The 23,942-nt window shown below is 44.5% G+C and overlaps 1 protein-coding gene across 2 annotated transcripts in view; it reads left to right on the plus strand.

The window, feature by feature from the left end:
• The window catches only part of LOC140384555 (circularly permutated Ras protein 1-like), a 119,963-nt gene that overhangs the window by 16,352 nt on the left and 79,669 nt on the right, over positions 1-23,942 (plus strand). The window contains exons 1-2 of one of the 2 annotated variants that reach the window (XM_072466358.1): positions 859-924; positions 10,352-10,463. In XM_072466358.1, coding sequence (XP_072322459.1) covers positions 10,388-10,463 — 76 coding nt within the window. In that variant the 5' untranslated portion in view covers positions 859-924; positions 10,352-10,387. Of the gene's footprint in view, positions 1-858; positions 925-10,351; positions 10,464-23,942 lie in introns of those variants that run through there. The other variant, XM_072466357.1, reaches the window with a different exon arrangement.

Here is a 23,942-nt window from a genome sequence, read left to right on the forward strand (position 1 = left end):
GATCATCAGGTTAAATCATCACAGGTCAGCTCTCCCCCTCAAAGGGGAAAGGAGCCTACAGTCATCTGGGACTATTGCGACTTTAGGCTTAGAGTGGAAAAGAAGAAGTGGTACAATCTGTGGAGAAAGGACTGGAATGTTTCAGGTTGCTAACCTTCCATCAGAACTGGAAAAGGGGCTGTTTAGCACAGGGCTAAATCCCTGGATTTGAAAGCAGACCAAGGCAGGCCAGCAGTGTGGGTTCGATTCCCGTACCAGCCTCCCTGAACAGGCGCCGGAATGTGGCGACTAGGGGCTTTTCACAGTAACTTCATTTGAAGCCTACTTGTGACAATAAGCGATTTTCATTTTTCAAAAGGTAAGAGATATAACAATTTTAAAGTCAGCACAAACATAGGGAAAGGTATGGGGGTGGGGGGGTGGGGGTGGGGGGGGTGGGGGGGGGGGGGGGGAAGAAGGACGTAAAGGAAAATGTTACCGACCGCTGACATCCAAAAATAAAGCAAAATTAAAAGCGGGGGCCAGAGGCTGTGATCTGAAATTGTTCAGCATGATTTTTAGTCTGTAAGGCTGTTGTGTTTAGCTGAAAGATGAGGTGCGGCCGTTCCTCGAGCTTACTTTGACCTTCGTTGAAAGAGTGTAGGAGGCTGGGGGAAGAGCAGCGGAGTGGAAAGTTAAAATGACTGACAGTTAAAATGGAAGTTTGGGGTCACGCTTGGAAACAGGACAGAGGCGTTCCACAAAGTGATCACCCAATCAGCATTTAGTCTCACCAATGTAGAGGAGACCACATTGTGAGTGGTGATTACAGTATACTAAATTTAAAGAAATACAAAGTAAATTTCTTTTTCACCTGAAAGAAGGAATCTTTGGAGCTTGAACATTGAAAAGCTCAAATTAAAAAAGCTGTCGCAAGTGAGAACCGTGTAAGTACCCTTTTAATAATATGTTAACAGGATCCATAAACCTCTCTGCCCCAGAAAGTAAACTATTTAATCTATTCCTGCATGAAGTCAATTCCTCTTAGAGATTTAAAAAACAATTTCAAATGATTTAATGTTTTTCTTACTTTTCCTTTATCTTTTTTCTCTGAATCCAATCTTTAGTTCCCTCTCTTCATTTCTCTTCCTATGCCTGATTTGATTTTGAATTCACTCTCTCTAATTTACTGTTCTTTGTCAATGGATGACAGACCCTGACCCCCTGAACAGGTCTACAGCACTGCATTGGTAGCGCCACTCCCCCTTTATCCGCAAGAAGCCTGAGGAATCCTTTACTGTTTAGGAAGAATGTATATTGATACAGAATTTGCTGGAATGGGTGTATTGCAGCATGTCAGTTCTTCTGTTCTTTAATCCCATGCTTAAGGAAACAACACTGCTGGTCCCATTATTCACCGAGGTCCCTGATGCCCTGTCACCACATTCTTGCTGTTGTCAGCTTGTACTCCCAGCAACTTTACAAGCAAAGTGTTTTTTTAACGCTGTTCTCTAGCTAAAAGGGCATGCTACAATATGTCCAAATTCTGGGCCAATATATATTGTCCCTAAAAGGCACAGGGTTCTTCAATCTTCTCATAGATAAAGGGGAGTGGCACTAGCAATATAGTGTTATAGAACCATTCAGGGGACACTCGATAGTCTGTGCCTGTTATCCATGGACAAAGAACAGTAATGCACCATTGTTACATTCATTAACATGCTTTCCAGTCACCGGCACTTTAAGCAGCTAAATACTATTCAAAAGGTTCAGCACAGTAAGTTGTTTAAAGGTTATCTCACAGTAGTCTTGTTTTTTTAACAATTTTATTGAGGTATTTTAGGCATATAGAAAAAGTGACATTGTACAGGACAAATAAAAAGAAGTCAAGACACAAATTAAACATAGTGCAAACCACGGCTCTGTTCACGCAAGGACCTGCCTCAATATCCCCCTACTCTTCATCTTCTCTACCCTAGCCCCCCGCCTGCTGACGCTTACTCCTCTGCGAAGAAATCAATAAATGGCTGCCACCTTCGGGCGAACCCTAATAGTGAACCTCTCAAGGCGAACTTGACTTTCTCTAGGCCAAGAAAGCTCGTCATGTCCGATAGCCATACCTCAGCCCTCGGGGGCTTTGAGTCCCTCCATGCTAACAGTATGCGTCGCCGGGCTACCAGGGAAGCAAAGGCCAGAACGTCGGCCTCTCTCTCTTCCTGGACTCCCAGGTCCTCCGAAACCCCAAAGATTGCCACCTCAGGGCTCATTACCACCCCAGTTTTCAATAACCGGGACATGACCTCTGCGAATCCCTGCCAATACCCCCTGAGTTTCGGGCATGACCAGAACATGTGTACATGGTTAGCCGGCCCTCCGGCTCATCTGGCACACTTGTCCTCCAGCCCGAAGAATCTGCTCATCCGGACCACCGTCATGTGGTCCCGGTGCACGACCTTAAACTGGATCAGGCTGAGCCTGGCGCATGTTGCGGTCGTGTTTACTCTGCTCAGGGCTTCTGCCCAGATACCGTCCTCCATCTCCCCCCCGAGATCCTCTTCCCACTTAAGCTTCAGGTCCTCAGTCTGCGTATCCTCAGCTCGCATTAGTTCCTTGTAGACATCTGAGACTCTACCCTCCCCCACCTCTCCCCTAGAAACTACCTTGTCCTGCCTCCCCTTCGGCGGGAGACGTGGGAAGGACGGCGCCAGTCTGCGTACAAAATCCCGCACCTGTAAGTGTCTAAAGCCGTTCCCTCTCGCCAGCCCAAACTTCTCCTCCAGCACCCTCATGCTCGGAAAGCTCCCCTCCAGGAACAGATCCCTCATCCTCACAATCCCCGCCCTCCTCCACAGTCAATACCCCCCGTCCATGTTCCCCGGGGCAAATCGCTGATTGCCACAGATTGGGGTCCACACCGATGCTCTTACCTCCCCTACATGCCTCCTCCACTGGCCCCAGATCCAAAGAGCCGCCACCACTATCGGGCTGGTGGAGTACCGTGCCGGCGGAAGCGGCAGAGGCGCCGTGACCAGGGCTGCACGACTAGTGCTCCTGCACGAAGCAGCCTCCATCCGCTCCCAAACCAACCCCGCACCCACCATCCATTTCCATATCATCGCTATGTTGGCCACCCAGTAATAGTTGCTGAAGTTCGGCAACGCCAGCCCCCTTTCTCCTCTGTTCCTTTCAAGCATCACCCCCTTCACCCGCGGGGACTTCCCTGCCCATACAAATCCCAGAATAATTTTATTCAGCCTCTAAAAGAAGGACTGCGGGATAAAGATGGGGAGACACTGAAAAACAAACAAGAACTGCGGGAGAATCGTCATCTTAACAGTCTGCACCCTCCCCGCCAATGATATCGGGAGCGCATCCCACCTCCGGACCTCCTCCCTCACTCGTTCCACCAGTCGAGACAGGTTGAGCATATGCAACCTGCCCCAGTCCCACCTGAATCCCCAAATATCGGAAACTCTCCCCCACTACCCTGAACGGCAATGCCTTCAACCTACTCTCCTGCCCCCTCGCCTGAATTACAAACAACTCGCTCTTAGCCATGTTCAGTTTGGATCCGGAGAACCGGCCAAATTCCCTCAGGGTTGCCATAATACCGTCCATCCCCACCATTGGATCCGATACATATAATAGCAGATCGTCTGCCTTAGTAGTCTTGTTAAAGGTCATTGTGGGTTGGGGAGTGGGAACCTTATTAATTTACTGATTCGAAATTTAGAATAAGCCAGGTCAGATCAATCCCAAACATGTGTTCTATATCAGCTGTTCAGTCTCCTCAGGAAAATTTCTTCATGAACATTCCCAGATCCCTAATGATAATGAGACAAAAGTACAGGTATTCAGCAATCCTCAAAAAACAATCTTCGTTCCTGGCTGAAAGTTTCTACGTGCCCGCAATCGCAGCAAATCTTGCTGGAATGGAACATATCAAGGCGTACAATGTTACATAGATTTTTTCCCAAACTATCCAACTCAAATTATAATTCCTTATTAATTTTGGTGTACATGAGCCAACAACTTGTGGTAGTGATTTGTGATTCTTGTTTTTTTTGTTGCAATGGCCTATAATTGTATGCGCCATTCACGAGCTGTCATTTTAGCAACAACATCTGGCCCAGTGTTCTTCAAACTTTTTATCTGGGGACCCATTTTTACCAACCAGCCAACCTTTGGGCCCCAACCAGGCCGACCTTCGCGACCCACGCCGGCCGACCTTTGCGACCCACGCCGGCCGACCTGCGCGACCCACCATTTTCTCTTATCTTGTTTGCTGCTGACAAAAATGGAGGAAATAGTTTTGGGTCCCTTTGGCCCTCGTACACGCTCCTCCAATGGAACCTGTTGGATGAAGGTGAAGCCTTCCGGTGTCGGAAAGTATGGATTCTCCATCTGTCCAAAGTTCTGCATTTTCTGCCGAAAAACTTTTATCAAATAAAACCCCCCCGAACTTGTAAAAAAAATAAAATGAATAAAATAAATGAAAAAAAAAATTAAATGAATAAAACACCCCCGAACTTGTAAAACAAAAAGTTGCGACCGTTTACAAAAAAAGCTGTTTACATGGTTTTGCGCTTGCACGCCAATGATCTGGCACGCGTGCGCAGTGCGGCCGCTTCTCTTTTTACATGTTCGTGGCCATTTTGAAGGCCGCTTGCAGCCGGCGTTATTAACAGCTGGCTGCTGCGTTCAGATTTGCGCGATCGGGAGCGCCGCGACGGACGGCTCCACGAGCCTCCAGATACCCGCACGCGACTCTCCCGACACCGGCACGTGACCCACCCGCGGGTCGCGCCCCCAAATTTGACAATGCCTGATCTAGCCTATTGTATTTATCAATATCTCAAACAATTGAGCAATCTTGGAATGAGAGGAAATTTGACTAAGTGCCCTAGTTTACAAAACAGGACTCCATTTTAAAAATGCATAAATCTTAATTTAATCTATTATTAAAATGGATTGGAAACCAGGCTTGAGGGCGAATTAGATTCAGCACTGCCTGGATGAGAAACATCGGGATGGGCGAGATTCTCCGACCCCCACCGGGTCGGAGAATCGCCGGGGGCTGGCGTGAATCCCGCCCCCGCCGGTTGCCGAAGTCTCCGGCACCGGATATTCGGCAGGGGCAGGAATCGCGCCGTGCCGGTTGGCGGGCCCCCCCGCACGATTCTCTGGCCCGGATGGGCCGAAGTCCCGCCGCTAAAATGCCTGTCCCGCCGGTGTAAATTAAACCACCTACCTTACCGGCGGGACAAGGCGGCGCGGGCGGTCTCAGGGGTCCTGGGGGGGGGGGGGGGTGCCCCCACGGTGGCCTGGCTTGCGATCGGGGCCCACCAATCCGCGGGCGGGCCTGTGCCGTGGGGGCACTCTTTCCCTTCCGCCTCCGCCACGGTCTCCACCATGGCGGAGGCAGAAGAGACTCCCTCCACTGCGCATGCGTGGGAAGCTGTCAGCGGCCGCTGACGCTCCCGCGCATGCGCCGCCCGGAGACGTCATTTCCGCGCCAGCTGGCGGGGCACCAAAGGCCTTTTCTGCCAGCTGGCGGAGCATTCCGCACCTTTGGGGCGGCGCGATGCCCGTCTGATTTGCGCCGTTTTGGGCGCCAGTCGGCGGACATCGCGCAGATTCCGGAGAATTGCGCCCATCAAGAGGTTTATTAGATCTGGCCAGATTTATTCCCAATAAGTGACTTTCATTGATCACACTGATAATGTGCTGGGCTCAGTGAAAACTGTTAAGTAGCAATTAAACACTGGCATTCAATAGAGTGATTGTGTGCCAGCATCTCAACTCAACAGTGAAGAGAGTCAAGTGGCTTGTATGGGATTCATTCTAGTCAATTTAGGTTTAGTGATAGAATACTTGGATTGTCAGAGGCTTTTCCCCAGGGTAGAGGGGTCAATTACTAGGGGGCATAGGTTTAAGGTGAGAGGGGCAAGGTTTAGAGTAGATGTACGAGGCAAGTTTTTTACGCAGAGGGTAGTGGGTGCCTGGAACTCGCTACCGGAGGAGGTGGTGGAAGCAGGGACGATAGTGACATTGAAGGGGCATCTTGACAAATACATGAATAGGATGGGAATAGAGGGATACGGACCCAGGAAGGGTAGAAGATTGTAGTTTAGTCGGGCAGCATGGTCGGCACGGGCTTGGAGGGCCGAAGGGCCTGTTCCTGTGCTGTACATTTCTTTGTTCTTTGTACTGATTTACTCTGAAAATAGATAGTTTGCGGATCACTAAATGTGTGTACCTACAGAATGTGGATCCAAACAGAGATGTTTACACTGTCATGAATCTGCCTAGCAACAGCAGTAAAACAAAATTAACAAAACATAATAGGATATGCGATGTAAAGTAACAAGTAGAAATCTTCCTTGAAACAGCAGTAGACAGTATTCAAAAGGTCCTATTGCTATGTTTCTCTCCCAATATCAAGATAGAAGGCCGATTAGATAATAATTAGGTGTGAATAACCTATAAGGAGAAAGAGCTTATAGACGATTGGGAACGTATAATTAGAAAATACAGCACAGAACAGGCCCTTCGGCCCACGATGTTGTGCCAAACATTTGTCCTAGATTAAGAACAAATCAATCTACACCCCAGCATTCTACCGTAATCCATGTACCTATCCAATAGCCGCTTGAAGGTCCCTAATGATTCCGACTCAACTACTTCCACAGACAGTGCATTCCATGCCCCCACTACTCTCTGGGTAAAGAACCTAATACCCCCTATATCTTCCACCATTCAGCTTAAATTTATGTCCCCTTTTAATGGTTTGTTCCACCCAAGGAAAAAGTCTCTGACTGTCTACTCTATCTATTCCCCTGATCATCTTATAAACCTCTATCAAGTCGCCCCTCATTCTTCTCCGTTCTAATGAGAAAAGGCCTAGTACCCTCAACCTTTCCTCGTAAGATCTATTCTCCATTCCAGGCAACATCCTGGTAAATCTCCTTTGCACTTTTTCCAAAGCTTCCACATCCTTCCTAAAATGAGGTGACCAGAACTGCACACAGTACTCCAAATGTGGCCTTACCAAGGTTTTGTACAGCTGCATCATCACCTCACGGCTCTTAAATTCAATCCCTCTGCTAATGAACGCTAGCACACCATAGGCCGTCTGCACAACTCTATCCACTTGAGTGGCAACTTTCAAAGATCTATGAACATAGACCCCAAGATCTCTCTGCTCCTCCACATTGCCAAGAACCCTACTGTTAACCCTGTATTCCGCATTCATATTTGTCCTTCCAAAATGGATAACCTCACACTTTTCAGGGTTAAACTTCATCTGCCACTGATGATCTGAAGACAGGGAGGCAGTTAACATCTAGTAGTCTCAAAAGCAGACAAGCCAGTTTCCAGCCACCAAATGAAGGCTAAAGTTTTTCCAGCTAGCAGCGTAGAGGTCAAGTTTACATGAAACACGCCTCTACTTCTTCGAGCCAAGGCAGTGCAGAAAGCCTTTGTAATTGCAGTTTTAAATATCTTTGCTGGGCCAAGAAAAGATGTTTCCCAGACCTGAGTATCATCCCTATATTGTGTGGTAATTTTAAGCTGGTTATTTAATTTGGATGTTGTTTGGGAAACAAGAAAGTCTTACAGAGTTCAGGTATTGGAGATGTATTTTGTAATAAGGTCTATATAAACTATGTGTGCTTAGTAATTCATACACTTAATTGCATGAGAGTAGTGTGGTCCTCTTTGTATGTATTTGTCTTTACTTTAATAAACAGTGTTTAATAATTGTTACACGACGACTGGCCTGTTTATTCTCATTGGGTTTCACTTGTCTCCTTCCACCCAAACAAAATAAAACTATACACCCCCACGACTGCTGTTCCAAGTAGGGATACCCTTGCAGATAACATCAGCGTGCTTCATGCGATGGACAAATTAATGTTCTTTTCCTATTTCTTAAATTTTCCTGATATATTTACAGAGTTCTTTGGATGGTGGAGGGGATGTAGCAACATTGAGTACATGTGCTGGGGACCGATAGTTGCTGGTGCGTGGCATGTAAAGATCACTGTTGCAAAACATGAGGGCTGTCAACTGTTGCGTGAAGTGGTAAATATTCCACTCTGTGTTAACTGATAGAGTGTGGTTGTTCACAAACATGCACATAACAATGGAAGTAATAGGTTCAATCCCACCCAGCTTCATTTTTATGTCCAAAAGTGTCGCTCTGCCCATTTAGATTGCCTGTTTCCATATCCTCTTCTGGTAGCTTATTAAATAAAAGCAAAATACTGCGAACTCTAGAAATCTGAAGTAAGAACAGAAAATGCTGGAAAGACTCAGCAGGTCTGGCAGCAACTCTGGAGAGAGAAATAGAGTTAACGTTTAAAGTCTGTACGACTCTTCAGATCTCAATAAGAGTCATACGGAACATAGAACTTACAGTGCAGAAGGAGGCCATTCAGCCCATCGAGTCTGCACCGACCCACTTAAGTCCTCACTTCCATCCTATCCCCATAACCCAATAACCTCTCCTAACCTTTTTGGTCACTAAGGGCAATTTATCATGGCCAGTCCATCTAACCTGCACATCTTTGGACTGTGGGAGGAAACCGGAGCACCCGGAGGAATCCCACGCAGACACGGGGAGACTCCTCACAGACAGTGACCCAGCGGCGAATCGAACCTGGGACCCTGGCGCTGTGAAGCCACAGTGCTATCCACTTGTGCTACTGTGCTGCCTCGGAATATTAACTCTGTTTCTCTCTCCAGAGATGCTGCCATACCTGCTGAGTTTATCCAGTATTTTCTGAGCATATTAAATGAGTTGGCATGGAATGAATAAATTCTGCTCGAGTTCCCATCTTCCTCTGAGCTTTTAACTTGTGCATTCTGGGATATAGGATGGACGGGTTATGCCCCCAGATTAATTTTTCTCAATTCTCTTCATAATCTAAGTCTCAAATAGGTCTTTTTTTCCAAACAAAAGTAATCCTCACCTTAATCTTGCCTCACAATTTAAATGCTGAAATCTGAAATCATAGAGTCGAAGCAAACATGGTGAGCAGTACAGACATGTGAGCATACGCGCATATAAATTAGGAGCAGGCAGAGGCCACTCGCCCCCCCCCCCCCCCCCCCCGAGCCTGCTCCTCCATTCAATAAGATCAAGGCTGATCTGATTGTAATCTCAGTACTACATTCCTGCCTACCCACGATAACCTTTCACCCCTTTGTTAATCAACAATCTACCTAGGTTTGCCTTAAAAATATTCAAAGGTTCTGCTTCCACTGCCTTTTAAGGAAGAACGTTCCAGAGACTCACAACCCTGGAAGGGAAAGAATTTCTCCTCATCTCCATCTTAAGTGAGCAACCCCTTATTTGTAAACAATGACCCCTTCATTCGCCCACAAGAGGAAACATCTTCTCCACATCCACCCTTATAATACCTCTCAGGATCTTAACATTTTCGATCAAGTAGCCTCTTGCTCATCTAAACTCTACTGGATATAAATCAAACCTCTCCAACCTTCCCCCATAAGACCATTCCTGATATTAATCTAGTAAACTAATAGTCATATGATAAACACTATGACTATGATAAGCCTTCTCTGAACTGCTTCTAACATATTTCCATATTTCCTTAGATAAGCAGACCAGTACTGCACAATACTTCAGATGTGGCCTCACCGATGCCCTGTACACCTGAAGTATAACCTCCCTACTTTTGAAATCAATTCCCCTCACACCAAACAATAACATTCTATTTGCTTTCCTAATTACTTGCTCTACCTGTATAGCAGCTTTTTGTGATTTATGCACTAGAGCACCCAGTTCCCTCTGCACCTCAGATCTTTGCAATCACTCAACTTTTCGATAATAAGCTTATTTTTTATTCCTCCTGCCAAAATGGTCAATTTCACATTTCCCCACAAAATACTCCATTTGCCAGATTATTGTCCACTCACTTATCCTATCTATGTCCCTTTGTAGCTTCCTTATGTCCTCTTCACAATTTACTTTCCCATCTATCTTTGTGTCATCAAAAATTTAACAACCATAACTCCAGCCCCTTCATTCAGGTCATTGATATAAATTGTAAAAAATTGAGGACCCACCACTGATCCCTGTGGCACATCACTCATCACATCCTGCCAACCAGAAAAAGACCCATTTTTGCCAACTTTCTGTTTCTTGTGAGCAAGCCAATCTTCTGTCCATGCCAATATGTTACTTACTACACCATGAGATTTTGTTTCCCACAATAACCTTTGATGTGGCACCTTATCAAAGGCCTTCTAAAAATCCAAATACAGTATGTCACTGAAGTAGAGCAACTCATGGTCCTTAATGCCTTCATTTTCCAAAAATAACTTCTTCATTTTTTTTCTGCAGGTCATTCATTTCCACCTTGGATGTTCAGTTAAGGTCATGGAATTTGCATACAGCCACATTGTGTACAATTCGCAAAACACACCTTCCCCAAATTGCAGAAACAGGGAGCGCGGTAAGTGCCAATTACATCATCTGAACAAAATGTTAGTCCATCCTTTCTTCCCTCTCGCCTTGTTTATGGAAGAATGTTACATTCTGTCTTCTACTGGTTCTTGGACAAATGTCTCAACCGTGGTACTGAGCCACACAGACACAGAAAGACGCGGGTTTAGTCCTGCTTGAGGAGAAAGTAGCTGATCTCAGCTGATGTGCTGGTGGAGTGCTACAATTGGTTAGTGTCTCTGGGTTAGTGAGGGATTGGTGGGTTCCCAGTGCTTTGCCTTCTTACCTAGTCTATTTGTTATCAAGTAACTCGTTACCACCCAACTCAGTAGCTTCTTGGACTCTATTTTGCTACAAAAAGCTTTTAAAAATAGCACAGATTTAAGAACTGACTGTAAAGCTAGTTGATATTAACAAATCATGAAGATGAACTACTCAGAAACTTGACAGAATATAATGATCCATGACCAGAACGATCCACATTCAATGCACTTTATTATAATTTACATAGTGAATCTGAGGTCCCAAACCTAGCATGTTTGGGGTTAACAGACCCATTTATGTGTAAACTACTGACCTTAAAATGGTGCCCCCTTCATCACAAAACAATTGAAAAACTACTTGGCAAATTTGTGCAAGCACTGCAGATTTTAAGGTTACAAATTTTTCTTCCCCCATATGTAGGAGAGACTGAAAGTGTCGCCTACCAATACATGACATTATTAATGTGTAGGCTCAATGTGTGTGAATATTTTCATTTGCAGTGAGATATAGGAAGCATTGTCGGTATCATTACTTGCTGATAACATTTAGGTGGGTTTAGGTTTGTGGAGGTAGCATATCATTGATTCTCATCTGACCCTGTACCTTGAGAGGGCAAAGGAAATGATAATGCAAACTTTTTTTTGGGGGGGGGGGGGGGGGGGGGGGGTTAAATTTGATCTGTCCGGCAGGCTGAGGGTCATTGACGCTGGGGATTGGAAATGTTTAATTTGAGTAACAATTTATAAATTGTCGTTCCCTTCACATTCTGCACTCTTGTGAACGTCAAGAGTGTAAGGTGCAAAACTTTGACATGTATCTTTATTCAGCGACAATCGTACTACCAAATGAGTCTTTAATATCTTTCACTCGCTGATAGCATCTAGAAGCCTAAGGTAAACATACCACAAAATATCTAGTAGAGAGATAGATTAAATCAGTTAGGGGTAATTAGATATTCCACTGGTGAACATTTTAGTTTGTTGCTTCTCAACTAGTTTCTCCTTCTCATCGGTGGGCGAGCTATGAATGAGCTATTGGAGGAAAAGTGTTGTAGCCTTATCCACTGTCCTAAATGAGATTAATAAACTCAATTTTTAAAATAAAAACCCCAATTAAGGGGCAATTTAGCATGGCCAACCCACCTAGCCTGCACATCTTTGGGATGCGGGAGTTAGACCCACGCAGACACGGGGAAAATGTGCAAACTCCACATGGACAGTGACCCGGGGCTGGGATCGAACTTGGGTGCTCGGCGCTGCGAGGCAGCAGTGCTAACCACTGTACCACCATGCCGCCCTGATTAATAAACTGAATGATTCACACCTGAGACTTTGCTGTTTAAAATGGAGACAAAACATGACCTTTTACAAATCACCTATTTTGCTTTGTCCTTCTATATATCTTTCAGACCCTTATAAACTAATATGAAAAAGAGGAAAGATTAGCTGGGAAATTATAGGGACCCATTTGACAAGTGGAATATTTCAACTATTGCAACTCTAGCCCTCGCAGCTGGAACGTCACTTTCGCAGTTTAATATTTTCAGATTAAAATATGTTCCTTTCCAAAGGACTTTAAAAAAAAATTCTGAGATTGTGTTAACAGGTGGTGATACAATGGCTTCCTGTTTCGCCCCCATACTCAGCCTTTCAGTGCAAGATGTGTATGATATTCAATCAGAATTTGGAAACCAATGACAGGAGGTGAGGTTTCTCTATCAGTGACTCTCGGGTTCAATGCATGCAGGGCTGGTTTCCGCTATACTGAGCAACAGCAGAAAGTCTGCGATGGTCTTTGCAACTTGGCAGTGTTGGTGAAATCAGTGACACATGAACACTGTCATATTTCCGTTGATAAACATTTCTGAGGTCACCAACACCAGAACCATGTGGCGAGCACTTGGACCTCATCGAGTCATTGAATTTACAGTGCAGAAGGAGGTCATTCGGTCCATCAAGTCTGCACCGGCCCTTGGAAAGAGCTCCCTACTCAAACCCTCACCTCAACCCTAACCCCATAACTCAGTAATCCCACCTAACCTTTTTGGACACTCAGGGCAATTTAGCAGAGCCAATCCACCCAAACTGCACGTCTTTAAATTGTGGGAGGAAACCGGAGCACCCGGAGGAAACCCACGCAGACACGGGGAGAATGTGCAGACTCTGCACAGACAGTGACCCAAGCGGGAATCGAACCTGGGAGCCTGGAGTTGTGGAGCAACAGTGCTAACCACTGTACTACTGTACCGCCCAAAGCTCAGCAGAAGCTGTGTTTACAGCAGCGTAGATTTTGGCTGACAGATATGGAAACTTCAGACATTGGAACATGGAAATCAATTGGTGGGACAATGCCCTTACAGATGTTGTTCCGCTCAGGATCTCATTCTTTCATTATCGGACATGTGCAGAATCTGCTAAAACAGCACACATGGATCAGCTAGGTAGAAAACAAGGATTCTATTTATTCACAATATTACGCTCTCCAGTCCCCAAAGTGCCTCCTCCACGACCAGCTCCCAGGCTGGGTTTTATATACTAGAGAGCTGAGTTCGCAGTTAAGGGGAAAATCCTGTCCCCTCGTTACCGGGGGAACTCATATTCAGAGGAGATCACCTGGAATCTAATTTTCTTAACCCTGAGGGTTATAACAGAGATATTCAGTACTTTCCCAGTCACTCAGTCATCATAACCAATCCACTCATGCCAAGAAATCGCATTATTTCCCGTCGTGTCGAGGATATCGGAACTCCGCAATAACTATTGTTTTCACATCCTGTGGGACCAGTCGACCCTGTCCGATTGTATGGCCAAGGAAAGTGACTTGGGCTTTCCCAAATTCACTTTTGGCTAAGTTTATCACCCGCCTCCTGAAGTCGATCGAATAACTCCATCAGATGTTTTAAATATTCTTTCCATGTCTGGCTGAAACTTACCAGATTGCGATGTATACAGCACAATTGGGCAATCCTGAAATGACTTTGTTAGTTAACCGTTGAAATGTGGCTGGGGCGTTTTTCATGCCAAATGGCATAACTTTGAATTTGGTATATACCATCTGGAGTCACAAAAGCTGAAATCTCCTTCGACCTGTCGGATAAAGGTACCTATCAGTAACCTTTAAGTAAATCCAATTTGGAAATAAAAGCTGATTGTCCCACTTTCTCAATGCAATCCTCCAAACGTGGAATAGGATAAGAGTCCATTCTTTTAACTGCATTAACCTTTCTATAGAACACACACAACCATTGGGTATCATCCGGCTTTGGTACCATGACTATGGGTGAGCTCCATTGGCTGCAACCCACTTCAATTATGCCATTTTTAAGCATACTTTCAATCTCTTTGTCAACCTGCGCCAATTTTAAAAGGTTACGTCTATATGGATGTTGTTTGATTGGAACAGCATTCCCCACATCTACATCATGTAGAGCCATTTTAGTGCTTCCCAAATTATCTCTACAAACTTGCCCATGTGATATCAATAACTCAGGTCATTCCGTTTTTCCTCTGGATGGTAACTCAACAATTCATCCCAATTTTTAAGATCATCCTCGTTTTCCAATTTAATTTGAGGCATGTCAAATTCACAGTCATCTGGATTTGGTTCATCACTTTGAGTTAGAATAATTAAAACCTTTCCGTTTTGCTGTCCTTCCCCTTCAAAGTACCTTTTAAGCATATTCACATGACACACTCAGTGAGTCGTCCTTCTATCTGGCGTTTTTACCCCATAATTCACCTCACTTAATTTCCTTTCAATCTGATAAGGTCCACAAAACCTTGCTTTTAAAGATTCACCAACCACTGGTAACAATACCAAAACTTTATCTCCACTGGAAAAACTACGAACTTTGGATTTCTTTTCCACTACCCATTTCATCACATTTTGTGCAACTTTTAAATGTTGTCTAGCCGATTCATCTGCTCGATTTAATCGTTCCCTAAAATTTCACAAGTAATCCAATAATGTAAGTTCCGACTGCTCACTCACCAATTTTTCCTTAATCAATTTAAGTGGTCCTCTAACCTCATGACCAAAAGGTAGTTCAAAAGGACTGAATTTGGTAGACTCATTAGGTGCATCCCTAATTGCAAACAGTACAAATGGAATTCCTTTATCCCAATCCTCTGGATAATCTTGACAATAAGCCCTCAACATTGTCTTTAATCTCTGATGCCACCTTTCTAACACTCCCTGCGATTCTGGATGGTACGCAGTTGATTTAAATTGTTTTATTCCTGAGCTATCCATAAGTTCTTTGAATAAGGCATGAGCTAAAATTCGATCCTTGATCCGATTGTATTTCTGTGGGTAGTCCATATCTAGTGAAGAATTTAAGTAACTCCTCCACAATCTTTTTAGCTGTAATATTATGTACTGGCATGGCCTCTGGAAACCTAGTAGACACACCCATTATAGTCAAAAGATATTGATTCCCACTTTTCGTTTTAGGAAGCATCCCCTACGCAATCGATTAGGACCCTTGTAAAAGGTTCCTCAAATGCTGGAATGGGTATTAAGGGCGCTGGTTTTATCACTGCTTGAGGTTTCCCTATCACTTGACATGTGTGACATGATCAACAAAATTTAACTGCATCTTTATGTAGTCCAGGCCAATAAAAATGTTTCTGTATTTTAGCTTGAGTTTTCCTTACTCCCAAATGACCTCCCACTGGTACCTCATGTGCAACTCGCAACATATCCTTTCTATACCCTACCGGCAATGCTACTTGATGAACTTCTGCCCACTTTTCATCCACCTGCATATGTAAAGGTCTCCATTTTCTCATCAAAACATCAGTTTTACGGTAATAATACTCTGGTATACACTCAGATTCCTGTTCCGTGCATGCTTTCTGATACATCCGTTTTATTTATACATCTTTCTGTTGTAACTCCGCCAATTTTTCTGAACTAAAAATATCCGCCTCATCCTCCACCTGTTCTTGTTCTTTTTCAACCATCTGATCAAAAATCGTTTCTGATAATTGAACTTCAACTTGATCCTCACTCTTTGATTTCTCCTCTTGTTTTAACTTGTGACTTTGCGACCTTGTTACTACACAATCCGGAAAAATCCCAGGATACTCGTCCTTCAACACTACAGTTGTCTGATTTTCCACTAGCTTATCAACCACAATAGGCATCACTCCCACCTGCGATCCAGCTATATCATTACCCAAGATAAACTGTATTCCTGGACAAGATAGTTTCTCTATTACTCCTACTACCACTTCACTACTCTTCACTGGACTTTCCAACCTTACCTTATATAATGGAACACTGCTCCTCTCACCCTGAATTCCACATATTACCACCTTTCCTGGCAATATTCATCCCAAACTACATAACTCCTCATTGCTTACCATTAAAGATTGACTAGCTCCCGTATCTCTTAAAATTGTGACTTCTTTACCTGCTCCTCCTGATACACATGAGTAAGCTTTACCCACACACGTAAATTCTTTGAAGTCACCTGGCGCCTTCTTATCAATCCCATCTTGATCAGGCTGTACAATCTTTTGCACTTCCTTCGCTTCACTTGGGCTTTTATTTACCACTTTAACAAACTCCACTGATTTTTCCTGTTTTACCACATCAGCCTTCTCAGTGCTTGTCTTCAACCACCAACACGGTGACTTTACATGGCCTAGTTTATTACAGTGAAAACATTTGAACCTTTTCATTTCTTTTCCACCCTCCTGGGTTTTTTTTTCATCTGGGGTACACTCTCCTTATTAACTCCCATCAGATCACCTTTGCTTCTACCACTTGAGCATTTGTCATGTCCCCAGTTTCTATCCCTCATTGGCTGACACTGATGTCAGAAACCAAGCTTTGATTTATGAACTAATTCAGAATCATCTGCCATTTCTGCTGCTACTCTTGCAGTTTTCACCTTCTGCTCTTCCACATGAGTTCTCACTACATCAGGAATTCAATTTTTAAGCTCCTCCAAAAGTATAATTTCTCTGAGAGCTTCATACGTTTGATCTATTTTCAAAGCCCTTATCCACCTATCAAAATTACTCTGTCTGAGCCTTTCAAACTTCATGGGCGAGATTCTCTCATCCCGCGGCAAAGTGTCCACGCCGTCATAAACGCCGTCGTGTTTTACGGCGGCGTGAACGGGCCGCACCCAGGACTAATTCTGGTCCCTACAGGGGGCCAGCACGGCACTCAAGCGGTTCATGCCGCTCCAGCTGCCGATCCTGGCACAAACTGTGCACCATGGGATCCACGCATGCACAGTGGCGCCAGTGCCAACGCGCGCATGCGCAGTGGCCTCCTTCATCGCACCAGGCCCGATGCAACATGGCACAGGACTACAGGGGCCGGTGCATAGGAAAGGAGGCCCCCAGCCAGAGAGGCTGGCCTGCCGATCGGTGGGCCCCGATGGCAGGCCAGGCCACATCGGAGGCCCACCCCCAGTAGTACCCCCCTCCCGCCCCACAGGCCGCCACCCGACCCTTTAACGCCGAGGTCCCGCCGGCTCAGAGCAGGTTAGAATGACACCGGCGGAACTCATGTCCCGGCATCGGGGCTGCGTGGCGTGATTCGCGGGCCCCCCCCCCCAGAGATTCTCCGCCCCGGCGCAGGGTCAGAGAATCCCGCCCCCTGTATGTTTGACCAAATTCTTTTCTTAAATTTCTAAACCTTTGTCTGTAGGCTTCAGGCACTAGTTCATATGCACCCAAGATGGATTTTTTCACCTCCTCATACGCCCCAGATACCTCCTCCGGTAGTGATGTAAACACTTCACTAGCCCTACCTACCAGCTTTGTTTGAATCAGTAATACCACATGTTCTGTGGCCATTTCATTTGTTTAGCTACCTTCTCAAATGAAATGAAAAAGGCTTCCATCTCCTTCTCATCAAATCTTGGCAATGCTTGGACACATTTAAATACATCCCCACCAAGCCTCCGACTTTGACGCTCTGTCTCACTATCCTCATCACTGTCCTCAAACTACGTTTCCCTTTAAAATCCACCAATTTTAACTGACTGTCATGTTTCATGGCCATTTTCCGAAGTTCAAGCTCTCTCTCTCTTTCTTTTTCCTCTCTCTCTCTTTCCTTTTCCTTTCTATCTCTTTCGTATTCAAGTTGCTTTAATTCTTTCTCATGTTCCATTTGTTTAATTTTTAACTGAAGTTTTGCCATTTCCAATGAGTCAGACTGTATCTCAAGGCAATTTTAAATGTTTACCCACTGCCATAATAACCTCATCTTTTCGCATTTTGTCAGGTAATGTGAACTGCAATGATTTTGCCAAATCTAACACTCTGCTTTTAGTCTCTGTCTGTAAGGCACTGTGTGTGACCATCTCCACCCCAAAAACTTCAGAGCCTCTGAAAGAGCCATTGTCTACAACACATTCCCTACTTAAACTGAAATACCACATCTGAAAAGCAACCACAATATGCTCGCCCCTTACTGTCTTTAAGTTTATGAAGCCAAACCAATAGATAGACTTTTATCCCCCTCTAGCCCCCAATTTGATATAGGCCAGGGTTTAGAGAACCCCAAAGTGTATCATGGAGTTCACCAGACCCACAACTTTTACTAGATTGTGGTATGGGGAGCACACAGCCCACTCTACAGGTGTGGAGCAGCAGACATCTAACAGAATTTTTTAAAGCAAAACAATGTTTATTCTATGAACTCAAGTTAACCTTTTTAAAACATTCAGTGAACATCTTAGCAACCATCAATTCAAATACAATCCCCAACGAATACAACACTAAGTAATCCTTAAACTTTCCTTTTGACATCCATAAGACATATAAAAAACCTTTTAACAGAAGCACATCAGGTTTAAATTCACTACTGAGAACAGTTATCACTCTGATTTCACCAAATGATCAAGAGATAGTCTTTACATGGCAGAGAGAACAACATTACACCGTCTTTGGCTGGCTGCAGCTCCAACACTAAAGCAAACCAAAAAACACAGACACACACAAGCTTTTCTCAAAGTGAAACTAAAAAGCAGAGCCAGAGCTCAGCTCCACCCACACTCTGACATCACTGCAGTAACTTGAACAGACAAACATTTCTTAAAGTGACATTCTCATGACATCTGCCACCTTTCTCAAATGTAATGAAGTGTTTCTGAATCAAGAGAAATTTAGAAGATTATAATTCAGGCATCTGCAATGTTCTCAAATGCTCCCTTTAAGTCCCTGGGATGTAAACCAGCTGATCATTGGGATTTGTCATTTTTGATGCCACTATTTTGTTCATTACTGATGGCATTTGATGCTGATAATGCTGCCGAATGTCATGGGGAGGTGACTAGATTCTCTCTTGGTGAAGTTGTTCATTGCCTGGTTCTAGCATGGCCCGAATGTTACTTGCCGCTCATCATCCTAAGCCAGAATGTTGTTCACATCTTACTGCATGCAGGCATGGACATCTTTGGCACCTGGGAAGTAGCAAAAGGAGCTGGCCACTGCGCAATCATCAGTAAATATCCCTACTTCTGATGGAGGGAAGGTATTGATGAAATAGTTGAAGATGGTTGGAACTAGGACAAGACCCTAAGGGATTTCTGCAGCGATGTCCCATGGCTGAGATGATTAGGCTTCAATATCGACAACTATTTTCCTTGTGCGTAGTATGATTCCAACCAAGGAAGAATTTCCTCATTGACTTCGATTTTGCAACAAGTCCTTGATGTCACACTCCGTCACATGCTGCCATGCTGTCAAGGGCAGCCACTCTCACCCCACAAATGTAATTTAGTTCTTCTGTCCATGTTTGGAACAAGGTCTGGAGCTACGTTGTCCTGATGGAGCCCAAACTGAGTGTCAGTGTGGAGGTTATTAGTGAGTAACTGCCTCGTGGTGGCACTGTCGATGACACTTTACATTGTTTTTCTAATGAGTAAGAATAGACTGGTGGGCACAATTGTTCAGATTGGATTGAACCTGCTTTATGTGGGCAGGACATACCTGGGCTGTTTTCACATTGTTGGGTAGATGTAGTTGGATTGCTTTTTTACTCTAATTTGTCCGGATACTTTAACCACCAGAATACACACTGACATTCAGTTGTAACAAAGCAGGGCTTGGTCTCTATTGAGACATCTTGATTCCAGCATAAGCTATCCTATATAGTAATGTTCTCACATGTAAATACCATTGTTTCCTTTGATCAGTGTATTTAAACCATATTATCAATAAATCACAGTAATGTAATGATAAATACAAGTAACAGTAGAACAGATACATAGCATCGCCAATGAATGAGAGTTAAGCAAAGATACCTGCACACACCTAAAATACATTTTATACTTCTCAATCACGTCCAGTTATTCCATTACCATGGTTATAATTCCTTAATTAGCTCTGTACCTCTTTCTCATAAGCCCCAGTGATCAGACAAGCTTATTCCACATGCTTATTGCAGACATTTCTGAGTGCTTATTTTCAACTGCTCGGCCCAGGACCGCAAGAAACTTCAGAGAGTCGTGAACACCGCCCAGTCCATCACACAAACCTGCCTCCCATCCATTGACTCCATCTACACCTCCCGCTGCCTGGGGAAAGCGGGCAGTATAATCAAAGATCCCTCCCACCCGGCTTACTTACTCTTCCAACTTCTTCCATCGGGCAGGAGATACAGAAGTCTGAGAACACGCACGAACAGACTCAAAAACAGCTTCTTCCCCACTGTCACCAGACTCCGAAATGACCCTCTTATGGACTGACTTCATTAACACTACACCCTGTATGCTTCATCCGATGCCAGTGCTTATGTAGTTACATTGTATATGTTGTGTTGCCCTATTATGTATTTTCTTTTATTCCCTTTTCTTCTCATGTACTTAATGGTCTGTTGAGCTGCACGCAGAAAAATACTTTTCACTGTACCTCGGTACACGTGACAATAAACAAATCCAATCCAATCCAATCCAATCCAATCCTCGCTCTTTGGGGATGACCAGTCTCTGAACCCCTTACACCATACATGGGTTACAATTCTAGATTCAGCCTTACTGTGCCAGATTCAGCAGAAAGCTTCTTTAAATCATTGTGCACTGGTCCCAACTTACCGTATGCTTGATCCACAGGCTGGCCAGGGCACTGAGATCCTTGAGTCAATGTTGTAGCTTGGCTTGAGGTTAGGCCAGTTCTGGAGCACAAATCTCACAGCCAGGATTCTGTCAGGATCCATTTGCTATATTCAGCTCACTCAGCACTTTCTTGATAACAGTGAAATGAATAGGGTTGAGAAATGATTGCTGGGTCACTGCTAGGGTTAGGGTTAAGGTTAGGGAAATAGGGCAGCACAGTAGCACAGTGGGTCGCACTGTTGCTTCACAGCGCCAGGGTCCCAGATTCGATTCCCTGCTGAGTCACTGTCTGTGCAGAGTCTGCACGTTCTCCCTGTGTGTGTATGGGTTTCCTCCGGGTGCTCCGGTTTCCTCCCACAGTCCAAAGACATGCAGGTTAGGTGGACTGGCCATGATAAATTGCCCTTAGTGACCAAAAAAGGTTATGAGGGGTTATTGGGTTGCGGGGATAGGGTGGAAGTGGGGGCTTAAGTGGGTCAGTGCAGACTCGATGGGCCGAATGGCCTCCTTCTGCACTGTATGTTCTATGTTCTATGAATTGAATTGGCTGCAGACTGGCATCTATGATGGTGGGGCCGATATGGGTCAACCATTCAACACTACTGATTGAAGTTTGTGGAAATGTTTCACCCTTGTCCTTTGCAATGACCTGCTGGAATCCCCCATCATTGAGGATGGAATGTTCATGAAACCGCCTCCTCCGGTTATTTATTTAATTGACCACCACCATTCACGACTGGATGACACAGAACTTCAGAGCTCTGATATGATCTGTTGGTTGTGGGACTGCTTAGCTCTGTCTATAGCATGCTGCTTCTGCTGTTTGGTATGTATGTGTTGTAGCTTCAGCTGTTTGGCAGCTCTCTGGTGTTGCTCCTGACATCAGCGGTTTGGCAGCTCTCTGGTGCTGCTCCTGACATGCTCTCCTACACTCCTCATTGAACCAGGGTTGATCCCCAGGCTTGATGGTGATGGGAACATGAGGGATATGCCAGGCCCTAAGGTGACAGGTTGTGGTGAAATATGATACTTCTGTTGCTAATGGCTTATAGTGCCTGATAGACACCCAGTTTTTAGCCATGAGAGCTCTTCTGAGTTAATCCCATTTAGCCCAGTGATTGTGCCATGTAGAAGGATGAAGTATGTGTTCAGTATGAAGACGTGACTTCCACCTCTACAAACCTTGTGTGCTAGTTATTCTTACTAATCATCTTATGGACTTATGCATCTTTGCCATGTAGTTGGTGAAGATGAGGTCAAGTAGGTTTGACTTTTAGTTGAACATAATCAAAACAAAAGGAACAGGAGCAGGAGTAGGCCATTCACGCTTTCAAGCCTACTCTGCCATTCAATAATTTCCCTCAGTCTCTGCCAAAAGGCCAGTCCGGCAGTCTTGCTCTTCAGGGCTCAGTCAGTACTGGTGCCAACATAGAGTACACTCTGAGCCCTTGCTACCCTCAATGTTTCTTCCAAGTGGCATAATTCATTAGCCGAGGGAGACGGTAATCAGCAGGTTTCCTTGTTCATGTTTGACTTGATGCCATGAAATTTCAATGTTCATGGCTGGCAGGGACTCTCCTTTCCAACTGTATACCACTCTGTACCACCTCTGATGGGTCTGTCTTGCCAATGGGACAGGAACGGCGCTGGGATGGTGATGGAAGAGTTGGTTTAAAGGTATAATTCTGTGAGCATAACTATGGCAGGCTGTTGCTCAACTAATCTGTGTGACAGCTCTCCCAATTTCAGCACAAGCCCCCAGACGTTCATGTAGAGGATGTGCAGGATCGATTGGGCAGGATGTGCTTTTGCTGTGTCTGAACCTGATAGCTACACCAATACTGGTTTTATTTTCTTCTATTTTTCTATAGTAGACTATCAAGTGAGTTAATAATCCACTTCAGAGGGCATTTCAGAGCCAATCACATTGCCATGGGTGTGGAGTCACATATAGACCAGACTACATAAGGACACTAGTAAACCAGATGCATTTTTACACTACAGTTCATAATTACCATTACTGATACTCTCTTTTTATTCCGTGTTTATTTAAATTAAAAGTTGAATTCACAATATCAGGATTATTAGTCCAGGCCTCTGGATTACTAATCCTCAACACTATCATACCCGAGTGTGTTTCGGCACTCTGGATAGCTAAGATATGAGTTAAGCACTAACTTAGTTAACTGGTGGCCAGAGAACTAAATGAAATTCATGAGTTTCAAAATCTTTTTATTTTATATTATTCTGTCGAAAAGGATTTATTTATAATTTAAAAACACATTTTGTCATATCTATCTGCATTGTGACCTGTGATCCTGCTGAATTCGATCACTATCAGATGAAGGGAAGTGAAAATTCAGCGAAGCCCATTCACTTCCTGTCTTCAGATGTTTTCCTAATAAGCAGAGCAATCCGAGAAATATGCAGCATGATATTTAATGTGTGTCACATGCTGTGACTGAGGAAGGTCACCCCACCCCTCACCCACATCCATCAAGCATGGGGGGGGTGGGGAAGGCGTGGTTAAAGACTTGGAATGGGGGTTACGTTGGTACAAATGTTAAACCCAACCGCAACTCACTGGGATTGTGTGTTCCTCAGGTTTAACTGTGGCGGATTGAGGTTGGCTCTCTTGGGTGCCAGGTCAGTGGTTTTAATATGCTAATGAGGCTACAATCCTCAGATTTTAGCAACTATTTAAATCAACAGCTGCAGATTGGGTCTCCAAAAGCTCTGCAAATCCAACAGGTAAATACTTTTCCAGCACTGTTTGTAGGCGAGAGAGATATGAATTGCCAGACCTATCAGCAAATCTGCTATGATTTGCCTATCACCATTCCATCTCTCTCCCTGCAATCTGATCCTTGCCTGGACACACTGCAATGCTACTTCTCTCCCTTTCTCCAATCCGATCTCTTCAGCCTCAATCTGTTCTCTCCTTCCTAGCCCAGCTTTGCCTTCTCCTCCAAAGATGTCGGACCTTCCCAAATGGTCCCAGGCTGCTGCTTTGATGGCAAGCCTATCAATCTGACTGACTGCTGGGTGGGCAATGGAGTCAAATAATTCTAATGATGTGCTATCATTACATCTGGCAGGACCATTATCTCTGGCTATCCCTGTCACTAACCTGCACCTCTGCCC

The sequence above is a fragment of the Scyliorhinus torazame genome, chromosome 10, assembly GCF_047496885.1.
Source record: "Scyliorhinus torazame isolate Kashiwa2021f chromosome 10, sScyTor2.1, whole genome shotgun sequence".
NCBI classification, from domain to species: domain Eukaryota; kingdom Metazoa; phylum Chordata; class Chondrichthyes; order Carcharhiniformes; family Scyliorhinidae; genus Scyliorhinus; species Scyliorhinus torazame.